The 17,431-nt window shown below is 41.5% G+C and overlaps 1 protein-coding gene across 11 annotated transcripts in view; it reads right to left on the bottom strand.

Moving 5' to 3' along the window:
* LOC115117473 (nuclear GTPase SLIP-GC-like) overlaps positions 1-17,431 on the bottom strand; it is a 44,583-nt gene that overhangs the window by 18,277 nt on the left and 8,875 nt on the right. For 8 of the 11 annotated variants that reach the window (XR_010461235.1, XR_010461237.1, XR_010461236.1 and 5 more), the window contains exons 8-17: positions 12,033-12,211; positions 11,845-11,881; positions 11,619-11,720; positions 10,960-11,044; positions 9,765-9,898; positions 9,490-9,669; positions 5,410-5,567; positions 5,216-5,321; positions 897-1,005; positions 305-438 (exon numbers count right to left, since the gene is read on the bottom strand). Coding sequence is in view for 6 of the 11 variants with exons in the window: in XM_065010576.1 (XP_064866648.1) it covers positions 305-438; positions 897-1,005; positions 5,216-5,321; positions 5,410-5,567; positions 9,490-9,669; positions 9,765-9,898; positions 10,960-11,044; positions 11,619-11,720; positions 11,845-11,881; positions 12,033-12,211 (1,224 nt within the window). In the remaining 5 variants the exon portion in view is untranslated. The remainder of the gene's footprint in view (positions 1-304; positions 439-896; positions 1,006-5,215; positions 5,322-5,409; positions 5,568-9,489; positions 9,670-9,764; positions 9,899-10,959; positions 11,045-11,618; positions 11,721-11,844; positions 11,882-12,032; positions 12,212-17,431) is intronic. The other 3 variants (XM_065010571.1, XM_065010573.1, XM_065010574.1) reach the window with 2 other exon arrangements.

The following is a 17,431-nucleotide window of genomic DNA, read 5'->3' as shown; positions in this document are numbered from 1 at the left end:
ACTTTTCAATATTTCACAATTCTAAACCCATTCGCCAGCACCTTGTGTCCCCCGCGGCCTGTTCTGTAACATGATTCGCTATGAAACTCTTACGTGAACTGAACTCTGTTACATTACCTGTTTTCAAAAGTCAAATCAAATTTTAAATGCAGGTGAGCTAGTTCTACTCTTTTTGGGAATTATCTGTTGTTTTTGGGGAATTATCTGGTGTTTGTGCTAAACTGAGTGTGTCAAGCATAAGACCTATGGTGCCCATATTAATACTTCAATAATTGAATTGGAACAGTGACATAAAGTATCCTACCCTGAGCTTGGTTAGTAGCTTCAGCATCTTCCCCTTAGCATCGTGGAACATGGTGCTCTTTGATGACTCAATGTGACTCTCGAGTATGTCCTGCATTCTCTTTAGGGATCCTTTCCCATGTACATTTGAAGCCTCTAAAAATCAGAGAAAAAAAGTTTACAAAGTAAGTTATATAAAGTTATGGTTATGAGGTCACTGGGTCACTGCTATCCAATGATTGTTAAAGGCATAGTTCAGCCAATTGACATACAGTATTTATTTTTCCTTTGACAGCAGTCTATGGACCTTGTATCTGCAATCCACACTTTTGGTTTTGTTAAACCTACAACGGCCAACCAACTATTTAAGCATTTTTCAGACGTAAAACCAATGTCAACCATTTAGCATGTTTAAAATATCAAATCATCATTTGCTGGCAGTGGCTAGTTGAACAGAACTAGTGTGGATTGCAGTCACTCCTTGTGCACAGATTGTTTTCAGGGTTAAGGAAAAAAATATAAAAAATTTGTGGAACTATTGTTTTATGATTGCTATTGACATGCATATTAAACGGTAATTATAGTGACAGAATGATACTGACAGTTAGACTGACCTGTATAGGAGGGGAGCATGGAGGTCATGATTGACTTGATGAGCGAAGAGTAAATTTCCTTCTTCCTCTGGATGATCTCATGTTTAAGATCTGCCTTCAATTTGTGTTCCTTTTTGACACCAGAAAAAAAATACTATGAATATTAGTCTTCTTAACATTACACTTTACTTGACCGCATTTATTGGAAGGTCATAAATAATTACACTGGTGGCAAGCAGAGCAGGGGGGGGCAACATGAATTATTCATGGGGCCCTATCCTGGTAGGGGCCCCTAAATGTTTAGAGAATTATTTGCTTATTATTTTTAAAAAATGCTCGACAAAAAAATCTGTGCTGAAAATTAAAAGGTATAACCATAATCAGATCAGGCATCTCTTCTACCCAACCATCCCATTTGTAAGCCCCCCATAATGCACATGGTTTGGTCCATTCTCTAGGAGGAGAAAAAAATACGGCTGATCTGACAGTTGCTCTGGCATGTAGACTAAGCATTCACAAAAGATAACAACTAAACCCCCTCAAAAACGAAATTGGGTTTCCAGAAAAGGAAAGAAAGCAAACCGAGACAAATACAACAAAATTCAGGAAAAGTTACTCACTACGATTTTTCCCAGAAAAAAAATGAGAAGGATTTGAGTGGTAAGTCAGTGCAGACCACATGCCGAACTGAGCAGCCGAGCTAGCCAATATAGCTAGCTAGATGGCTTGCTAGCTACATGTAGCTGCCTACCGTGGACTGAGTCGGCTTGGTCAGAGCAGTAATTATTAACATGACGATGATGAGCTACCACTACCAGCTATGGCTAGCTAATTAGCTATTATTTAGATACTATAACTGTATTCCCCAATATTTGCGTGATATTTGTTAGCTAGCTAGACTAAAATTAAAACCTAACTTGTAGCCGACCTATCCATACTGTAGATGCTACTACTACTACTGCTGTAGACCGATCCCAACGTGTCTACGACATGAAATTGAAACAGCAGACCTTGGAGGTGAGGCAGTTGTTTTGTAGCAGCAGCAGCATAACTAGACCATTTTTTAATTGTACAGTTAGGCACATGATAACTTTGACACACTAAAATGTGTATTATATTTGATATGTATACTATTAAAAAATATATATTTCAGTAGTAGATTTTTTGTACGGTAACCTTTGTAGGAGCGAACATTAAACCTAAAATTCCCTTTGTTTACTCACTTCCTAGTGCCTAGAGAGACCCAGGTAGGCAGAATCTCAGCAGAAAGCTGTCAGACAGACAGACAGAGGAGAGCAGGGAGGAGGAAGAGGAGTTAATGAGTAGCAGCAGTGCCAGTGAAGGAGTGACAGAAGAGATTGAACAAGCAAGTAATAAGGGAAAGGAAGAGTATGGACAGATTCAAAGTGAGGAAGATGAGCTTTTAGAAGATCCAGCACTGTGGCCAGAGAAAGTACAAGACCATGAAAGGGAAGCTATTGTTCGCAGACTAGCCAACAGGTGTGGTGAGGAGACAGAACTGTATAAAATCATGCCCCCAGACTCAGAAGGCAAGCCATTCCCCAACTATTTACAGTACAGTAAGTCAGCAGGTGGAAGAGAAAAGGTGCAGACTAGCCAACAGGTGTGGTGAGGAGACAGAACTGTATATAATCATGCCCCCAGACTCAGAAGGCAAGCCATTCCCCAACTATTTACAGTACAGTAAGTCAGCAGGTGGAAGAGAAAAGGTGCAGACTAGCCAACAGGTGTGGTGAGGAGACAGAACTGTATAAAATCATGCCCCCAGACTCAGAAGGCAAGCCATTCCCCAACTATTTACAGTACAGTAAGTCAGCAGGTGGAAGAGAAAAGGTGCAGACTAGCCAACAGGTGTGGTGAGGAGACAGAACTGTATATAATCATGCCCCCAGACTCAGAAGGCAAGCCATTCCCCAACTATTTACAGTACAGTAGGTCAGCAGGTGGAAGAGAAAAGGTGCAGACTAGCCAACAGGTGTGGTGAGGAGACAGAACTGTATAAAATCATGCCCCCAGACTCAGAAGGCAAGCCATTCCCCAACTATTTACAGTACAGTAAGTCAGCAAACGGAAGAGAAAAGGTGCAGATAGTCTGGCTTCTTTATAGTAAAAGTGTAAAGGCATTATATTGCATTCCATGTGTTCTTTTTTCTCACCCAGTTTTCTGATTAGTAAGGATGGCTATAATATATCATCAGTGAAATGGCAGAGAAAGTATAACAAACTGCCAGAGCATGAGGATGGTGTGTCTCACAAGAACTTACTGGAAATGGACAAATCTGCAGCATACCATTACAACAGATACAGGTATAGACAGTCAGCTGCAGAAACAAATCCAGTCAGAAATGTAGAAAAACAGAGACTTCTAGAAAGGATTGTGGATGTGACACTGTACTTCGCATCTAGGAATCTGCCATTCTGGGGGAAATCACTCAATCTTGATGATGTACATAATGGACAGGGAAAGTAAAGTGAGTTCAAGCACCCATACTGCAAAAAGAATCCACGGGCCACATACTCACCTTGTTCCTCCCATACTCTTAATCTTGTGGGTGTACATGCAGCTCAGTCGTACCCAAAAATATCAACCTTGTTTCGGCAGAGTAAATGGTCTTTCCAATCTGTTCAGTGCCAGCCCAGAGCGATGGGCTATTCTCAAGGAGAATACTGGCTGCTGTCTTAACCGCCTTTCAGACAAGTCATGGAGTAATGCTGTGGTCCGACCAGTGGCAACTCATTTACCGTCTATCATCAAGGCCCTAGACATGCTTCTTGCTACCTGTAGCCTGACAAACGAAGCCAAATCTGAGGCAAAACGTCTGAAAAGCTACTTCATGTCTTTCAAGGCAATCTTCCTGCTCACTTTCTGGGTAAAATCTTTGCAGTGTATTGAGAATAGAAGTCTAATTCTTCAGTCAGGAAATATTTCTCTGGACACTGGAGCAGCTCATATTAAGACACTACAGGAAGAAATACAGGCTCTGTGTAATCAATGGGACGCTCTTCTGGCAGAAGCCTCCATGGTGGCAAATGAAATGGGTGGAACTACTCAGTTTCACAGTGAACAGAGGAACCGCCAGAAAAAAAGAAAACGTTTCCCTGATGAGACTGAAGATGACATAGCAGATGAACAGTAAAATGAGTCCTATATCGACATAACCTGAAAGGCCGCTCAGAAAGGAATAAGCCACTGCTCGAAAACCGCCATTAAAAAAGCCAGACTACGGTTTGCAATTGCACATGGGGACAAATATGGTACTTTTTGGAGAAATGTCCTCTGGTCTGATGAAACAAAAATAGAACTGTTTGGCCATAATCACCATCGTTATGTTTGGAGGAAAAAGGGGGAGGCTTGCAAGCCGAAGAACCCCATCCCAACCGTAAAGCACGGGGGTGGCAGCATCATGTTGTGGGGGTGCTTTGCTGCAGGAGGGACTGGTGCACTTCACAAAATAGATAGCACCATGAGGAATGATAATTATGTGGATATATTGAAGCAACATCTCTAGACATCAGTCAGGAAGTTAAAGCTTGGTCGCAAATGGGTCTTGCAAATCGACAATGATCCCAAGCATTCTTCCAAAGTTGTGGCAAAATGGCTTAAGAACAAAGTCAAGGTATTGGAGTGGCCATCACAAATACCTGACCTCAATCCTATAGAAAATGTGTGGGCAGAACTGAAAAGCGTGTGCGAGCAAGGAGCCCTACAAACCTGACTCAGTTACACCAGCTCTGTCAGGAGGAATGGGCCAAAATTCACCCAACTTATTGTGGGAAGCCTGTGGAAGGCTACCCGAAATGTTTGACCCAAGTTAAACAATTTAAAGTCAATGCTACCAAATACTAATTGAGTGTATGTACATTTCTGACCCACTGGGAATGTGATGAAAGAAATTAAAGCTGAAATAAATCACTCTACTATTATTCTGACATTTCACATTCTTAAAATAAAAGTGGTGATCCTAACTGACCTAAAACAGGGCATTTTTACTAGGATTAAATGTCAGGAATTGTGAAAAACTGAGTTTAAATGTACTTGGTTAAGGTGTATGTAAACTTCCGACCACCTGTAGGCAAAGGATGAAGGTGTACAATTGTAGTACAGAGCAGCAGAAGCTTATAGTTAGTACATTTAATATCACATATTGTTCAGTATGTTATTTTAATCTGAAACATTCTGATTTCTATGTTAGGGGCCCAATATTTTTTTTTCTTCAATTGGCCCCAAAATTCTGGCAACGCCCCTGGTACCATCTATGATACAATTTCACAGTTAACAGCCAACCAAATGTACATAACACAGTTCTATTTCCACAAACCTCAGTTTTGAGGAATGCCAGCCGAGGAAACATGGTTTCTTCATCATGGCGCTCTAAGAGGATGCTGAAATTATCAATCTTTGCAGAGATAGATTTCTGAGATTTCCTAGAAGACATGATGATAACCATGTTATTCAAGTGGTGGATCTTTGTCCCAATAAATGTGTCTGTAAGGCATTGAGAACGTAACTTACTTGAATGTTTTTGAAAATATATTTCTAATGGAATCGCACAGAGAGCTGCTCAGAGAAGCGTTCATGTTTGTTTTTACTCCATTTGTTGACCTGCAGAACCCCTGGCCGTTGCATACAGCTCTCAGGGTCTGGTGGTACCCTCCTCCTCCTTTTCCTTTCTGAAAAAACATGAAACATTATCATGATTTTGTCAGATTGGAGTTTTCCTTATTTCATCTTGTTCTAAGAGCAGCTCTTTCCTCCATAGAAAAAACAAATGTGATTGGCTAAGGTTTGGCAAGAAATGCATTCCAAATAATTCCAAATAAGTTTAGAGTTAGGGGTTGGATACGAACCAGGGACCTTAAGTCAGCTTTCATCCAACCAATCACATTTGTTCAAATTACAAAAAAAATGGCACATGCTTCGTAAACAACAGGTGTAGACTAAAAGTGAAATGTTTTCAATACAGAGAGAGAGAAAATAAATAATAGAAACATAATAACACAAGGAATAAATACACAACGATTAATGATAACTTTGCTATATACGCAGGGCACCAGGACAAAGTCAATGTGCAGGGGTGCAAGGCAATTGAGGTAGATATGTACATATAGGTTGGGATAAAGTGACTAGGCAACAGGATAGATAATAAACAGTAACAGCAGCGTATGTTATGAGTCAAAAGAGTTAGAGCAAAAAGGGTCAATGCAGATAGTCCGGCTAGCTATTGGTTAACTATTTAGCAGACTAACAGTCTAGCACACGATTGACCTTGAGAAAGAGCTGCGTTTATAACAGGGTTTAATAAATTACACTCAGAACAAGATTGAATAAACAGTGCTCAGATCAGTGGAGACTCCATCATTGAGCACCACACTTTTAGGTAAAAAAGGTTTTTAGAGGCTTGCCTCTTTTGTTTGTTATTTTGGCATTAATACGTGTCACATCTCAGTTTGCAAACAATGTAAAAACATTCAATTGAGTTAATAAAGCCGCATACAAACATGGTCTCTTTTTGCCTTCTGCCTAAATGACTACAGACCCGTAGCACTCACGTTCGTAGCCATGAAGTGCTTTGCCAGAAACCCTAGACCCACTCCAATTTGCATACCGTCCAAACAGATCCACAGATGATGCAATCTCTATTGCACTCTACACTGCCCTTTCCCACCTGGACAAAAGGAACACCTATGTGAGAATGCTGTTCATTGACTACAGCTCAGCGTTCAACACCATCGTACCCTCAAAGCTCATCCCCAAGCTAAGGATCCTGGAACTAAACACCTCCCTCTGCAACTGAATCCTGGACTTCCTGACAGGCCGCCCCCAGGTGGTGAGGGTAGGTAGCAACACATCTGCCGCGCTGATCCTCAACACTGGAGCTCCCCAGGGGTGCGTGCTCAGTCCCCTCCTGTACTCCCTGTTCACCCACGACTGCATGGCCAGGCACGACTCCAACACCATCATTACATTCGCTGACGACACAACAGTGGTAGGCCTGATCACCGACAACGACGAGACAGCCTATAAGGAGGAGGTCAGAAACCTGGCCGGGTGGTGCCAGATTAACAACCTTTCCCTCAATGTCACCAAGACTAAGGAGTTGATTGTGGACTACAGGAAAAGGACCACCGAGCACATCCCCATTCTCATCGACAGGGCTGTAGTGGAGTAGGTTGAGAGCTTCAAATTCCTTGGTGTCCACATCAACAAACTAGATTGGTCCAAACACACCAAGACAGTCGTGAAGAGGGCACGACAAAGCCTATTCCCCCTCAGGAAACTAAAAAGATTTGGCATGGGTCCTGAGATCCTCAAAAGGTTCTACAGCTGCAACATCGAGAGCATCCTGACCGGTTGCATCACTGCCTGGTACGGCAATTGCTCGGCCTCCGACCGCAAGGCACTTCAGAGAGTAGTGCGTACGGCCCAGTACATCACTGGGGCAAAGCTGCCTGCCATCCAGGACCTCTACACCAGGCGGTGTCAGAGGAAGGCCCTAAAAATTGTCAAAGACCCCAGCCACCCCAGTCATAGACTGTTCTCTCTACTACCGCATGGCAAGCGGTACCGGAGTACCAAGTCTAGCACATTGGCTAACCTGGCTATCTGCATTGTGTCCCACCACCCACCAACCCCTCTTTTTACACTTCTGCTACTTTCATGTTACTGCTACTCTCTGTTCATCATATATGCACAGTCACTTTAACGATACCTACATGTACATACTACCTCAATAAGCCTGACTAACAGGTGTCTGTATATAGTCTTGCTACTCTTTTTTTTCAAATGTCTACTGTTGTTTTATTTCTTTACTTACCTACACACACACACACACACACTTTTTTTTGCAGCATTGGTTAGAGCCTGTAAGTAAGCATTTCACTGTAAAGTTTACACCTGTTGTATTCGGCGCACGTGACAAATAAACTTTGATTTGATTTGAGTAAGGCAGCTCCAAAATGCAAGTGTTTTAGCCTAGCTCAGTGCTTTCTGTGGTGGTGGGGCTAGCCAGCAGAAAATACAGAGCGTTGCACCTGATTGGCTCAATTTTCTGTCACTCGTGGGACAGTACGTCATCCCCAATTCTAAGGCTAGAGCACAAAAATGTTAGCCCCTTGGCTTCTGCCATGGAGTTATATTAGAAGTGCCAATCCAAGAGGCTCAAGGTCATTGGCCACAGATAGAATGACATCATATCATGTTACATCTACAATAGCTTTGATTTGACTGATCTAATCAACATCTTACTCTCAAAGTCTTAGCTAGCAGTCATCATCAGTTGTCATCAAGTCGACAATCTACTGGCAAATCCTTTTTAATCCTTGTCATATGAAGACAAATAATGAAGAGAAATTATAGGTCAAATGTATCGGTGCTCATCGGCCATTGTACAAAAAGATTACACAACAAGTTGGAAATCGCAAATTCAACAATGAGTCATTTGGAAGGAATCAGTGGATAACTGCAAGCGTTGCAAAGAAACCACAAACATTAGCCAGCTATTCAATGGAGTGGATGTGTGTTTTTGTCAGAGTTCCACCATAAATACAGAGAATGCCAGACTTTGGTGACAAAATCTGCCAACAAAGGACCACCTCGACACCTTCACAAGGTGAGTCCAAAAATGTCTTGTATGCTGCTGCATAAATGATGTAATATGCCAGGGAGATATGTATACCGTAGCTAAGAAAGTAATACTAAGTGTATGTTGTGTCGTAAGCTGTTAGTAGCCCATGTGCCTCACCCTAATAATTTGGTCTATTTTCACCAACACGGTATTGTAAACACATTGTTCGTGGCCCGGTGTGTGCTTGTGTGGCTACTTGTTTTTGTACAGCTTTGACAGTGCTACTGATAGTATGTAGTTGTGGTGCTTGGCTTGCACGTGCAAATTCAGCACACACAACATTATATCATGTAATTGTGTTATTTGACGTGTCAAATGAAAAGCTTATTTAACACATATAGAGTTATATGACGTGTGTCTTTTTTGACACGCAAAGACCCAAACGGGGTTCAATGTGCCTCATCTTAATAATTTGGTCTATTTTCACCTCTTATTTTCGCCTACTGTTCTAACTTGGTGGTGCGCAAATAGCCTATAACCTGTTTTAGAGAAATGTAATCATCGAACATTGTAAGAGCTTTCATTGTCTGTTTAAATGCCCCCTTTATTTATCCTATGGTTCTGACGTGTACAAGGTGTACACTAAGAACGGCCCATGTTCGGAATTCTGTCACTACATTTCAAAAGTGCTGAACAAATAGTTATATTGACTACGTCTGTCGTTGCTTTCTCATTAATGTCTTAAATCGAAATTATGGATTGCCTCTTATTCGCTTGTTGCCCCCTTATGCTATAGTTTGTACATCTCAATTGTCAGTAGAAACCACATTTGTTTAAGCAAGTCTGCCATATCAGCTATATTTTATGTGTAGTGGCTTTGCTGGCATGCATCCCACTTTTTTTGTTTGTTTGCCCCACCAAGATTTACATGCTAAAATTGCCACTGGCTCAGATTAAATTTGAAGAAGTAAAACTCCATTGAACCCTGCTAGAACCTTATGGCCCAGCCTAAGGTATCATTGACTTACTGGTGCTATCACTTCCTCCTTGGCTCTTGTCACACATGTCTTCTCTGACTCTAGCACTCCGGCTGAAAGGCACTTGTCAAACTCCATGTGAATGTTTGACATGAACTGGTCAATGTTCTGGAGCTCATCTTCCAGCCTTTGTTCTAGAAGCTTGTGCAATTTTTCTTTTTCGGTCTCCATCTTAAACACAACAGAGAACAACCAATCCGTAAACATATTGAAATGGATCAAGGGTACATCATTTTTTTTAAAGGCTAATGCATTAAAGGCAATACCGATTTGGTGATCCCATGGTTTACCACGTGGACCAGGGAGAGGATCCCATAGGCTCCAATCACATAGTCTCTCATCACTTTTTCTGACCGTTGGTCGTTCAAGCTTTTCAGCAGAGCTCTCAGCTCAGGTATCTCTGAAAATGAGATGCATTTTGTCATTTTTCTGTTAATGTACAATAATCTTTAGGTCAACAATCATTGTTTGAGCAAATAAAGTTGTTGTTAGATTCATATTCAGGTTGAATATATGACTTTAGAACAATTTATAATAACAGCCCCAACTCCAATAGATTAGGTGCAAAGAGATGGTATTTGCAAATTGTGCCGGGCACTTGTTCTACTTTCGGTCTTGTTTAACTTTTTTAACCTTTACCATACCCTGACACTTACCCTAATACACATTCATTATTCAGTACCTAACCTGTGAAGGTTCTTGTGTCCTAGAAGTCATTTGCATAAGTTTTCCAAAAAAACATTGCATGTAAATGTTTATTCAAAAGTTGTATTTCAATGTTTTGCTAAAATGTATGTGAAGTTTAAAAAAATATATATATTTGCATTTTTTTTTTGCTGTTTGCAACAAACAATCTGTTTGCACCTATTCCTACTGGAGGTTTTGTTGCAATCTGTTTGCACCTATTCCTACTGGAGGTTTTGTTGCAATCTGTTTGCACCTATTCCTACTGGAGGTTTTGTTGCAATCTGTTTGCACCTATTCCTACTGGAGGTTTTGTTGCAATCTGTTTGCACCTATTCCTACTGGAGGTTTTGTTTGCACCTATTCCTACTGGAGGTTTTGTTGCAATCTGTTTGCACCTATTCCTACTGGAGGTTTTGTTGCAATCTGTTTGCACCTATTCCTACTGGAGGTTTTGTTGCAATCTGTTTGCACCTATTCCTACTGGAGGTTTTGTTGCAATCTGTTTGCACCTATTCTAGGTTTTGTTGCCTGTTTGCACCTATTCTACTGGAGGTTTTGTTGCAATCTGTTTGCACCTATTCCTACTGGAGGTTTTGTTGCAATCTGTTTGCACCTATTCCTACTGGAGGTTTTGTTGCAATCTGTTTGCACCTATTCCTACTGGAGGTTTTGTTGCAATCTGTTTGCACCTATTCCTACTGGAGGTTTTGTTGCAATCTGTTTGCACCTATTCCTACTGGAGGTTTTGTTGCACAATAATGCAAGTGATCATACCTGTCTCTTCTTGTCGCAGAATGCAGTTATTATCCTTCTGGAATTCTTGAGAACTAACAGTAAACAGCTGCATTTCATCAATAGCCTGAATGTATTTCATAGATGAAGTGACAAAAGATAAACAATACATCAATATAATTATCAATCAATCATCAGTCAATCATTACTGAAGTAGCTAAACTGGTTGTTTTGGAGTTACTTCAGGGGACATTTCCAAGTTTTTGAATAATACAAAATCGCATTTCCCTATTCAATGAACTTCCGGTCTAAGAATGCTAATGCCATTTTAATGGATTTTATATTATTCTAATTCAAGGGAACACCTTTGTCTTGACAGATAACGTCATTCTAACACGACCAAGTTGCCATGAACTATCAGTTCATTAGCATTTTTCTAATTTCATGTCTAAATCATCTTAAAGTAACTTTATTGAGCTACACAAGCATTTTGAGACACTTTGGGATGCTTTGGACATAAAAACGCAAAACAATGCATTGACTTTTGGACACAAAAGCAAAAAAGTTTTCATGTGGAGACAGTATCTAGGTAAACAAAATAAAAGCATGGATTGCTGTCTTACCTCATCCATACACTGCAGGGAAGGAAACTCTTTATAGTTTCTTATTTGGTTAAGAAAATAAAAAATAAAACATCTTACTTCATACGGGTTGCTGTAATTCTCTTGAATTTCCATCTTGGCTTGTTGATTTCGGTGCAATATGCATGCACGTTTCTGCTCCTCTGAATAGTTAGAAGAGTCCTAATTGCATGTGAAATAAGAGGAGACCATGGTTGATATCCATACAGTGACATATTTGAGTCTCTATAAACCAACTATTTGTTTATAGTTCTGTAAACAAAGTATTTGTTATATTTTTCTGTACCTGTACCTCTATGTGAAGGTCTTCATCGTCCATTTCACTGAAATTGGAATTTGTTCTTTATTAGTGATGTATAAGCAGTGAAAATATATCTATATCTGGGTAGGTAATTGTAAACAAATATTTGTTCAGTAATCGCAATATATTAAACTGTTAAAGCAGTAACAGAATTTGAGTTTAAAATGTCTCACAGCATATAATTGTCTGGGTTGATGTCGTCTGTCTTAGTACAGATGAAGGTGATGTTCTGACACTGTCCACCAGGACCCATATTACTGATGCTGTTGTCCAGTATATTCCATGCATCACTGTCAGCCGCGGCCCGGTCAATGTCAGCCACCACCCACACAGAGGAGCACTTAGTAATGTACTATAAAAAAAAACATGGTGTTCAGAAATGTTGTTTAGAATGTTAAAACAAAAATTGTAACAGGTGAGGTAAAATAAAACATTGGACATAGTGTAAAATATTTGAAGCCATAATCAACATTTCACTCATCATTCAAGCTGATTATTTTTTGGTGTAAATGATGAGTTGAATGGCAGTAGTTCTGATGCTGGAATTCAATCTAACCCGCTGTAGTAATGCTTACAGTGCTGTTATTTGGAGAGAAAAAATGTCTGCACTCACACACTTCTTACACACTTCTTTGAAGTAGGTTTTTATTGCCCTAATGAAAATGTAGTTAATAAACTACATTTTACCTACTGAATACCTACTGTATTCATGTTATCTGATGAAATCGCTGTACAATGCACAATAATGTCATAAATTAACACTGCAGAGCTCTTCGTCTCCTATGCCGTGCCTTGATTGTATTACTGTTGATGATATCTGGAAATGTGCATGTACATCCTGGCCCATCTACTGTTGCTAGCCCCAATTCTGCCTTGTGCTCTGATATCTGCTTCACTGATATCTGCTCCTGTAAAAGCCTGGGGTTTCTGCACATTAACACTAGAAGCTTATTACCTGAAATTGATCAATTTAAAGTGTGGGTTCACAGCTCCAATCCAGATGTGTTGGTCATTACTGAGATGTGGTTAAGGAAGAGTGTTTTGAATACTGATGTTAACCTTTTTGGTTATAACCTCTTTCGGCAAGACAGATCTTCCAAAGGTGGGGGAGTGTCAATCTTTTACCAAGGATCACCTTCAGTGCTCGGTTGTCTCCACCAAGTCTGTCCCCAAACAATTTGATTTGCTGGTTTTAAGTATTGAACTTTCAAATAGCTCTTTATTGAGTGTTGCTGGGTGCTATCGTCCTCCATCAGCACCGGCCTGTACCCTACCTGCTCTAAAGCTCTCTCCTGGCCCCTTACACCAATTCTGAATGTGTCCTGCTAGTTGACCTAAACTGGGACATGCTTAAACCACCTGACCAAGTCCTAAAACAATGGGACTCACTAAATCTTTCTCAGATTATCACCAATCCCACAAGGTATGACTCCAAACACTCAGAAAAGGCTACTCTCCTCGATGTTATCCTCACAAATAATCCTGATAGGTATCAGTCTGGTGATTTCTGTAACGACCTTAGTGATCACTGTTTTACAGCCTGTGTTCGTAATGGCTGTTCAGTGAAACGACCTGTCCTGATTTGTCATAGACGCTCGCTAAAAAACCCTGTGTTGAAGACGCTTGGACATTCTTTTTTTATATGTTCCGTGGTATTGTTAACAAACACGCCCCCATAAAGAAAATGAGAATTGGAAAACAGGTTCAGACCCTGGTTCGACCGTGATCTTGCAGAGTTAATAAACCTCAACAATTGCATTTGGCGAAAGGCTCAGCACACGCACACGCTGACTGGCTCTCATTCAGGCAAATTAGAAATAAGTGCACTTGGGCTATCCGGAAGGCCAAGGTTAGTTACTTTAAGAAGCAGGTCTCTCTCTGTGGGTCTAACCCCAAGAAGTTCTGGAAACCGGTTAAAGACCTGGAGAATAAACCCTCCTACTCACAGCTGCCCATATCCCTTAAAGTTGATGACGTGGTTGTTACTGACAAGAAGCACATGGCTGTGCTCTTTAATCACCACTTAATTAAGTCAGGATTCCTATTTGACTCAGCCATGCCTCCTTGCCGTCCAACATCTCCTCATCTCCCACCCCTTCTAATACGACTATCCCTGATGCTTCTCCCTCTTTTTACCCTGCCAAGCTACAAAGTTTCTCCCTGCAGGCAGTCACTGAGTCTGAGGTGCTAGAGGAGCTCCTGAAACTTGACACCAAAAAAACATCTGGGTCAGATGGTTTAGACCAGGGGTGTCAAACATACGGCCCGCGGGCCGGAACCGGCCCCCAAGGAGGTTCGATCAGGCCCGCAGGATAATTTGAAAGTGGAAAAAATGCATAAAAGACATGGAATTAATATTTTTAATTCGCTGCAATTCATCGATTATCCGCTAAGGGGCGCACTCTTTCCATCAGAGTAGAAGACAAGCCGCATCACTGAGACAGACTGAAAACAGCAGACGGTATCAATGCGCCATCTGCTGCTTGTTACGACGTTGTTAATACCTTGGTCTCTACCTCTCCGCTACACCCTCATTAGCCAAAATGTCGTTATCCAAACGGAGAAAAGTAGATAAGGAGTGTAGAATTTTCAAAGAAAAATGGACCACGTCCTATTTATTTACAGAGATGCACGGAAAACCTTCGTGCTTGGTGTGTTTGCAACAAGTTTCGGTATTGAAGGAATATAATATTCGACGCCACTACGAGACTCATCACAGCGAAAAATATGACGGCTTGCAAGGACAACTGAGAAGAGATAAGATTAACGAATTGCTGGCGGGTCTGAGGAAACAGCAGTCAACTTTCATCCAGAGCCGAGAAGTCAGTGAAGCAGCGGTAAAAGCCAGCTACCTAATTGCTAGCGAAATAGCATTAGCATCGAAGCCGTATTCCGACGGTGACTTTGTTAAACGATGCATGATGAAGGCGGCTGAACTTGTATGTCCCGAGAAGCGACAAGCTTTTGCCAATATTAGCCTGACGAGGAATACTATAGCAGAGAGGATTTCGGAACTATCGGCAGATTTAGACAGTCAATTGAAACAGAGAGTCAAGTCATTTATTGCATTTTCCGTGGCAATTGACGAGAGCACTGACATCACAGACGTGGCCCAACTGGCCATATTTATTTGAGGAGTTGATGAGACATTGACTGTTACTGAAGAGTTTCTTGAGTTGGTGCCAATGATGGACACCACAACAGCCGAGGACATTTTCGGCTCTGTCGTTGCTGCATTGGACAGAGTTGGAGTGGACTGGTCCCGCTGTCAGCCTGGCTACAGACGGCGCGCCATCCATGGTCGGAAAGAAAGCAGGTGTCGCGACAAAGTTCAAAGACAAAGTACAAGCCCTTAATGGAGGAGATCGTTTCTGGACATTTCACTGTATTTTGCACCAGGAGGCATTGTGTTGCAAGTCGCTGAAAATGGACCACGTCATGGAGGTGGTTGTTCGCACTGTAAATTTCATCCGGTCCAGAGGTCTGAACCATCGTCAGTTTGACAAACTTCTCAGCGACAGCAACATTACCCACAGCCTGCCATACCACACTGAAGTGAGATGGTTAAGCCGAGGCGCTGTGCTGAGGCATTTCTTTGATCTACGAGAGGAAATCGGACAGTTCATGGAGAAAAAAGGAAAACCGGTGATGGAATTACAATCTCAGGAATGGCTACGGGACCTTGCATTCTTTGTTCAAGTGTTCAGTAATATCAACCATCTGAACAAAATGTTGCAAAAAAGTTGTCACACAGTTTTCTGACAACATACATGCATTTAAGTTGAAGCTGACTTTGTGGGAGATGCAACTGGCAAATGGCAACCCTGCTCATTTCCCCTGTCTGAGAGATGTGTGTGTGACCAGACCTGATGCGGACATGAAACGGTACAAAGACAAAATTGCAGGACTACTGCGGGAGTTTGAGAAACGTTTTCAGGTATTTGGTGAACTTGAGACAGAATTTTCAGTTTTTCGCTCACCTTTCACAGTTAAAGCTTCTGATCTGCCGGTCGAAATTCAGCTAGAGATAATTGATTTGCAGTGTGATGCAGATTTGAAGGGCAAATTTGCCTCTGTAGGTCTGGACAGATTTTATCAGTATCTACTACCAGGGTACCCCAAATTAACAGCCCTGGCTGCTAAAATTTTGTGCATGTTTGGGACAACCTACCTTTGTGAACAAATTTTCTCAGTGATGAATATCAATAAAACAAAAATGCGTTCAAGGCTCACAAACAAGCACTTAAATGACATTCTGAAAGTGACAGCTAGTCAGGACATGACACCTGGTGTTGATGCACTTGTACAGGCCAAAAGATGCCAAGTTTCAGGAACAAATACAAGTCCAGACTAGACTAACACCTTTAAAATGCTGCCTTAGATACTGCTTGCATTGAAAGAATACAGCTCTGTGAAGATGAATCCTTACTGTGGTGATTTAAAAAATGTGCACTTTAATGTTAGTCAGCAGCTTCAAAACAAAAGTTGTGTGATGGAATTCTACTGTTCATACAACTCCATAAATTTTCAATTTCGTGGAGCAGTGTAGCAGAGTATGGTATAATTTTAATGGTCCGGCCCACTTGACATCTCCCTAGGCCGTATGTGGCCCACGATGCGAAATGAGTTTGACACCCCTGGTTTAGACCCTTTCTTCTTCAAGGTTGCTGCCCCCATCATTGCCAAGCCTATCTCTGACATTTTTTAACCTTTCTGGGTAAGTTCCCATTGCTTGGAAGGCAGCCATGGTTTGTCCTTTATTTATAACTGTTATAGGCCTATTTCTATTTCACCCTGTTTATCAAAAGTGTTGGAAAAACTTGTCAATAATCAACTGACTGGCTTTCTTGATGTCTATAGTATTCTCTCTGGTATGCAATCTGGTTTCCGCTCAGGTTATGCATGTGTCACTGCAACCTTAAAGGTCCTCAATGATGTCACCATTGCCCTTGATTCTAAGCAATGTTGTGCTGCTCTTTTTATTGACTTGGCCAAAGCTTTTGATACAGTGGACAATTCCATTCTTGTGGGCCGGCTAAGGAGGATTGGTGTCTCTGAGGGGTCTTTGGCCTGGTTTGGCCGCTCTCTCAAAGTGCAGTGTATAATGTCATAAAATCTGCTGTCTCAGCCACAGCCTGTCACCAATGGAGTACCCCAAGGCTCAATCCTAGGTCCCACACTCTTCTCAATTTACATCAACAACATAGCTCAGGCAGTAGGAAGCTATATGCAGATGATACAGTGTTATACTCAGCTGGCCCCTCCCCGGATTTTGTGTTAAATGCTCTACATCAAAGCTTTCTTAGTGTCCAACAAGCTTTCTCTACCCTTAACCTTGTTCTGTACACCTCCAAAACAAAGGTAATGTGGTTCGGCAAGAAGAATGCCCCTCTCCCCACAGGTGTGATTACTACCTCTGAGGGTTTAGAGCTTGAGGTAGTCACCTCATACAAGTACTTGGGAGTATAGCTAGACAGTACACTGTCCTTCTCTCAGCACATATCAAAGCTGCAGGCTAAAGGTACATCTAGACTCGGTTTCCTCCATCGTAATCGCTCCTCTTTCACCCCAG

The sequence above is a fragment of the Oncorhynchus nerka genome, linkage group LG26 (assembly GCF_034236695.1).
Source record: "Oncorhynchus nerka isolate Pitt River linkage group LG26, Oner_Uvic_2.0, whole genome shotgun sequence".
In the NCBI taxonomy this organism is placed as follows: Eukaryota; Metazoa; Chordata; class Actinopteri; order Salmoniformes; family Salmonidae; genus Oncorhynchus; species Oncorhynchus nerka.
Note: the sequence above shows the minus strand (reverse complement) of the source record. Positions and strands in the feature narration are given on the sequence as shown.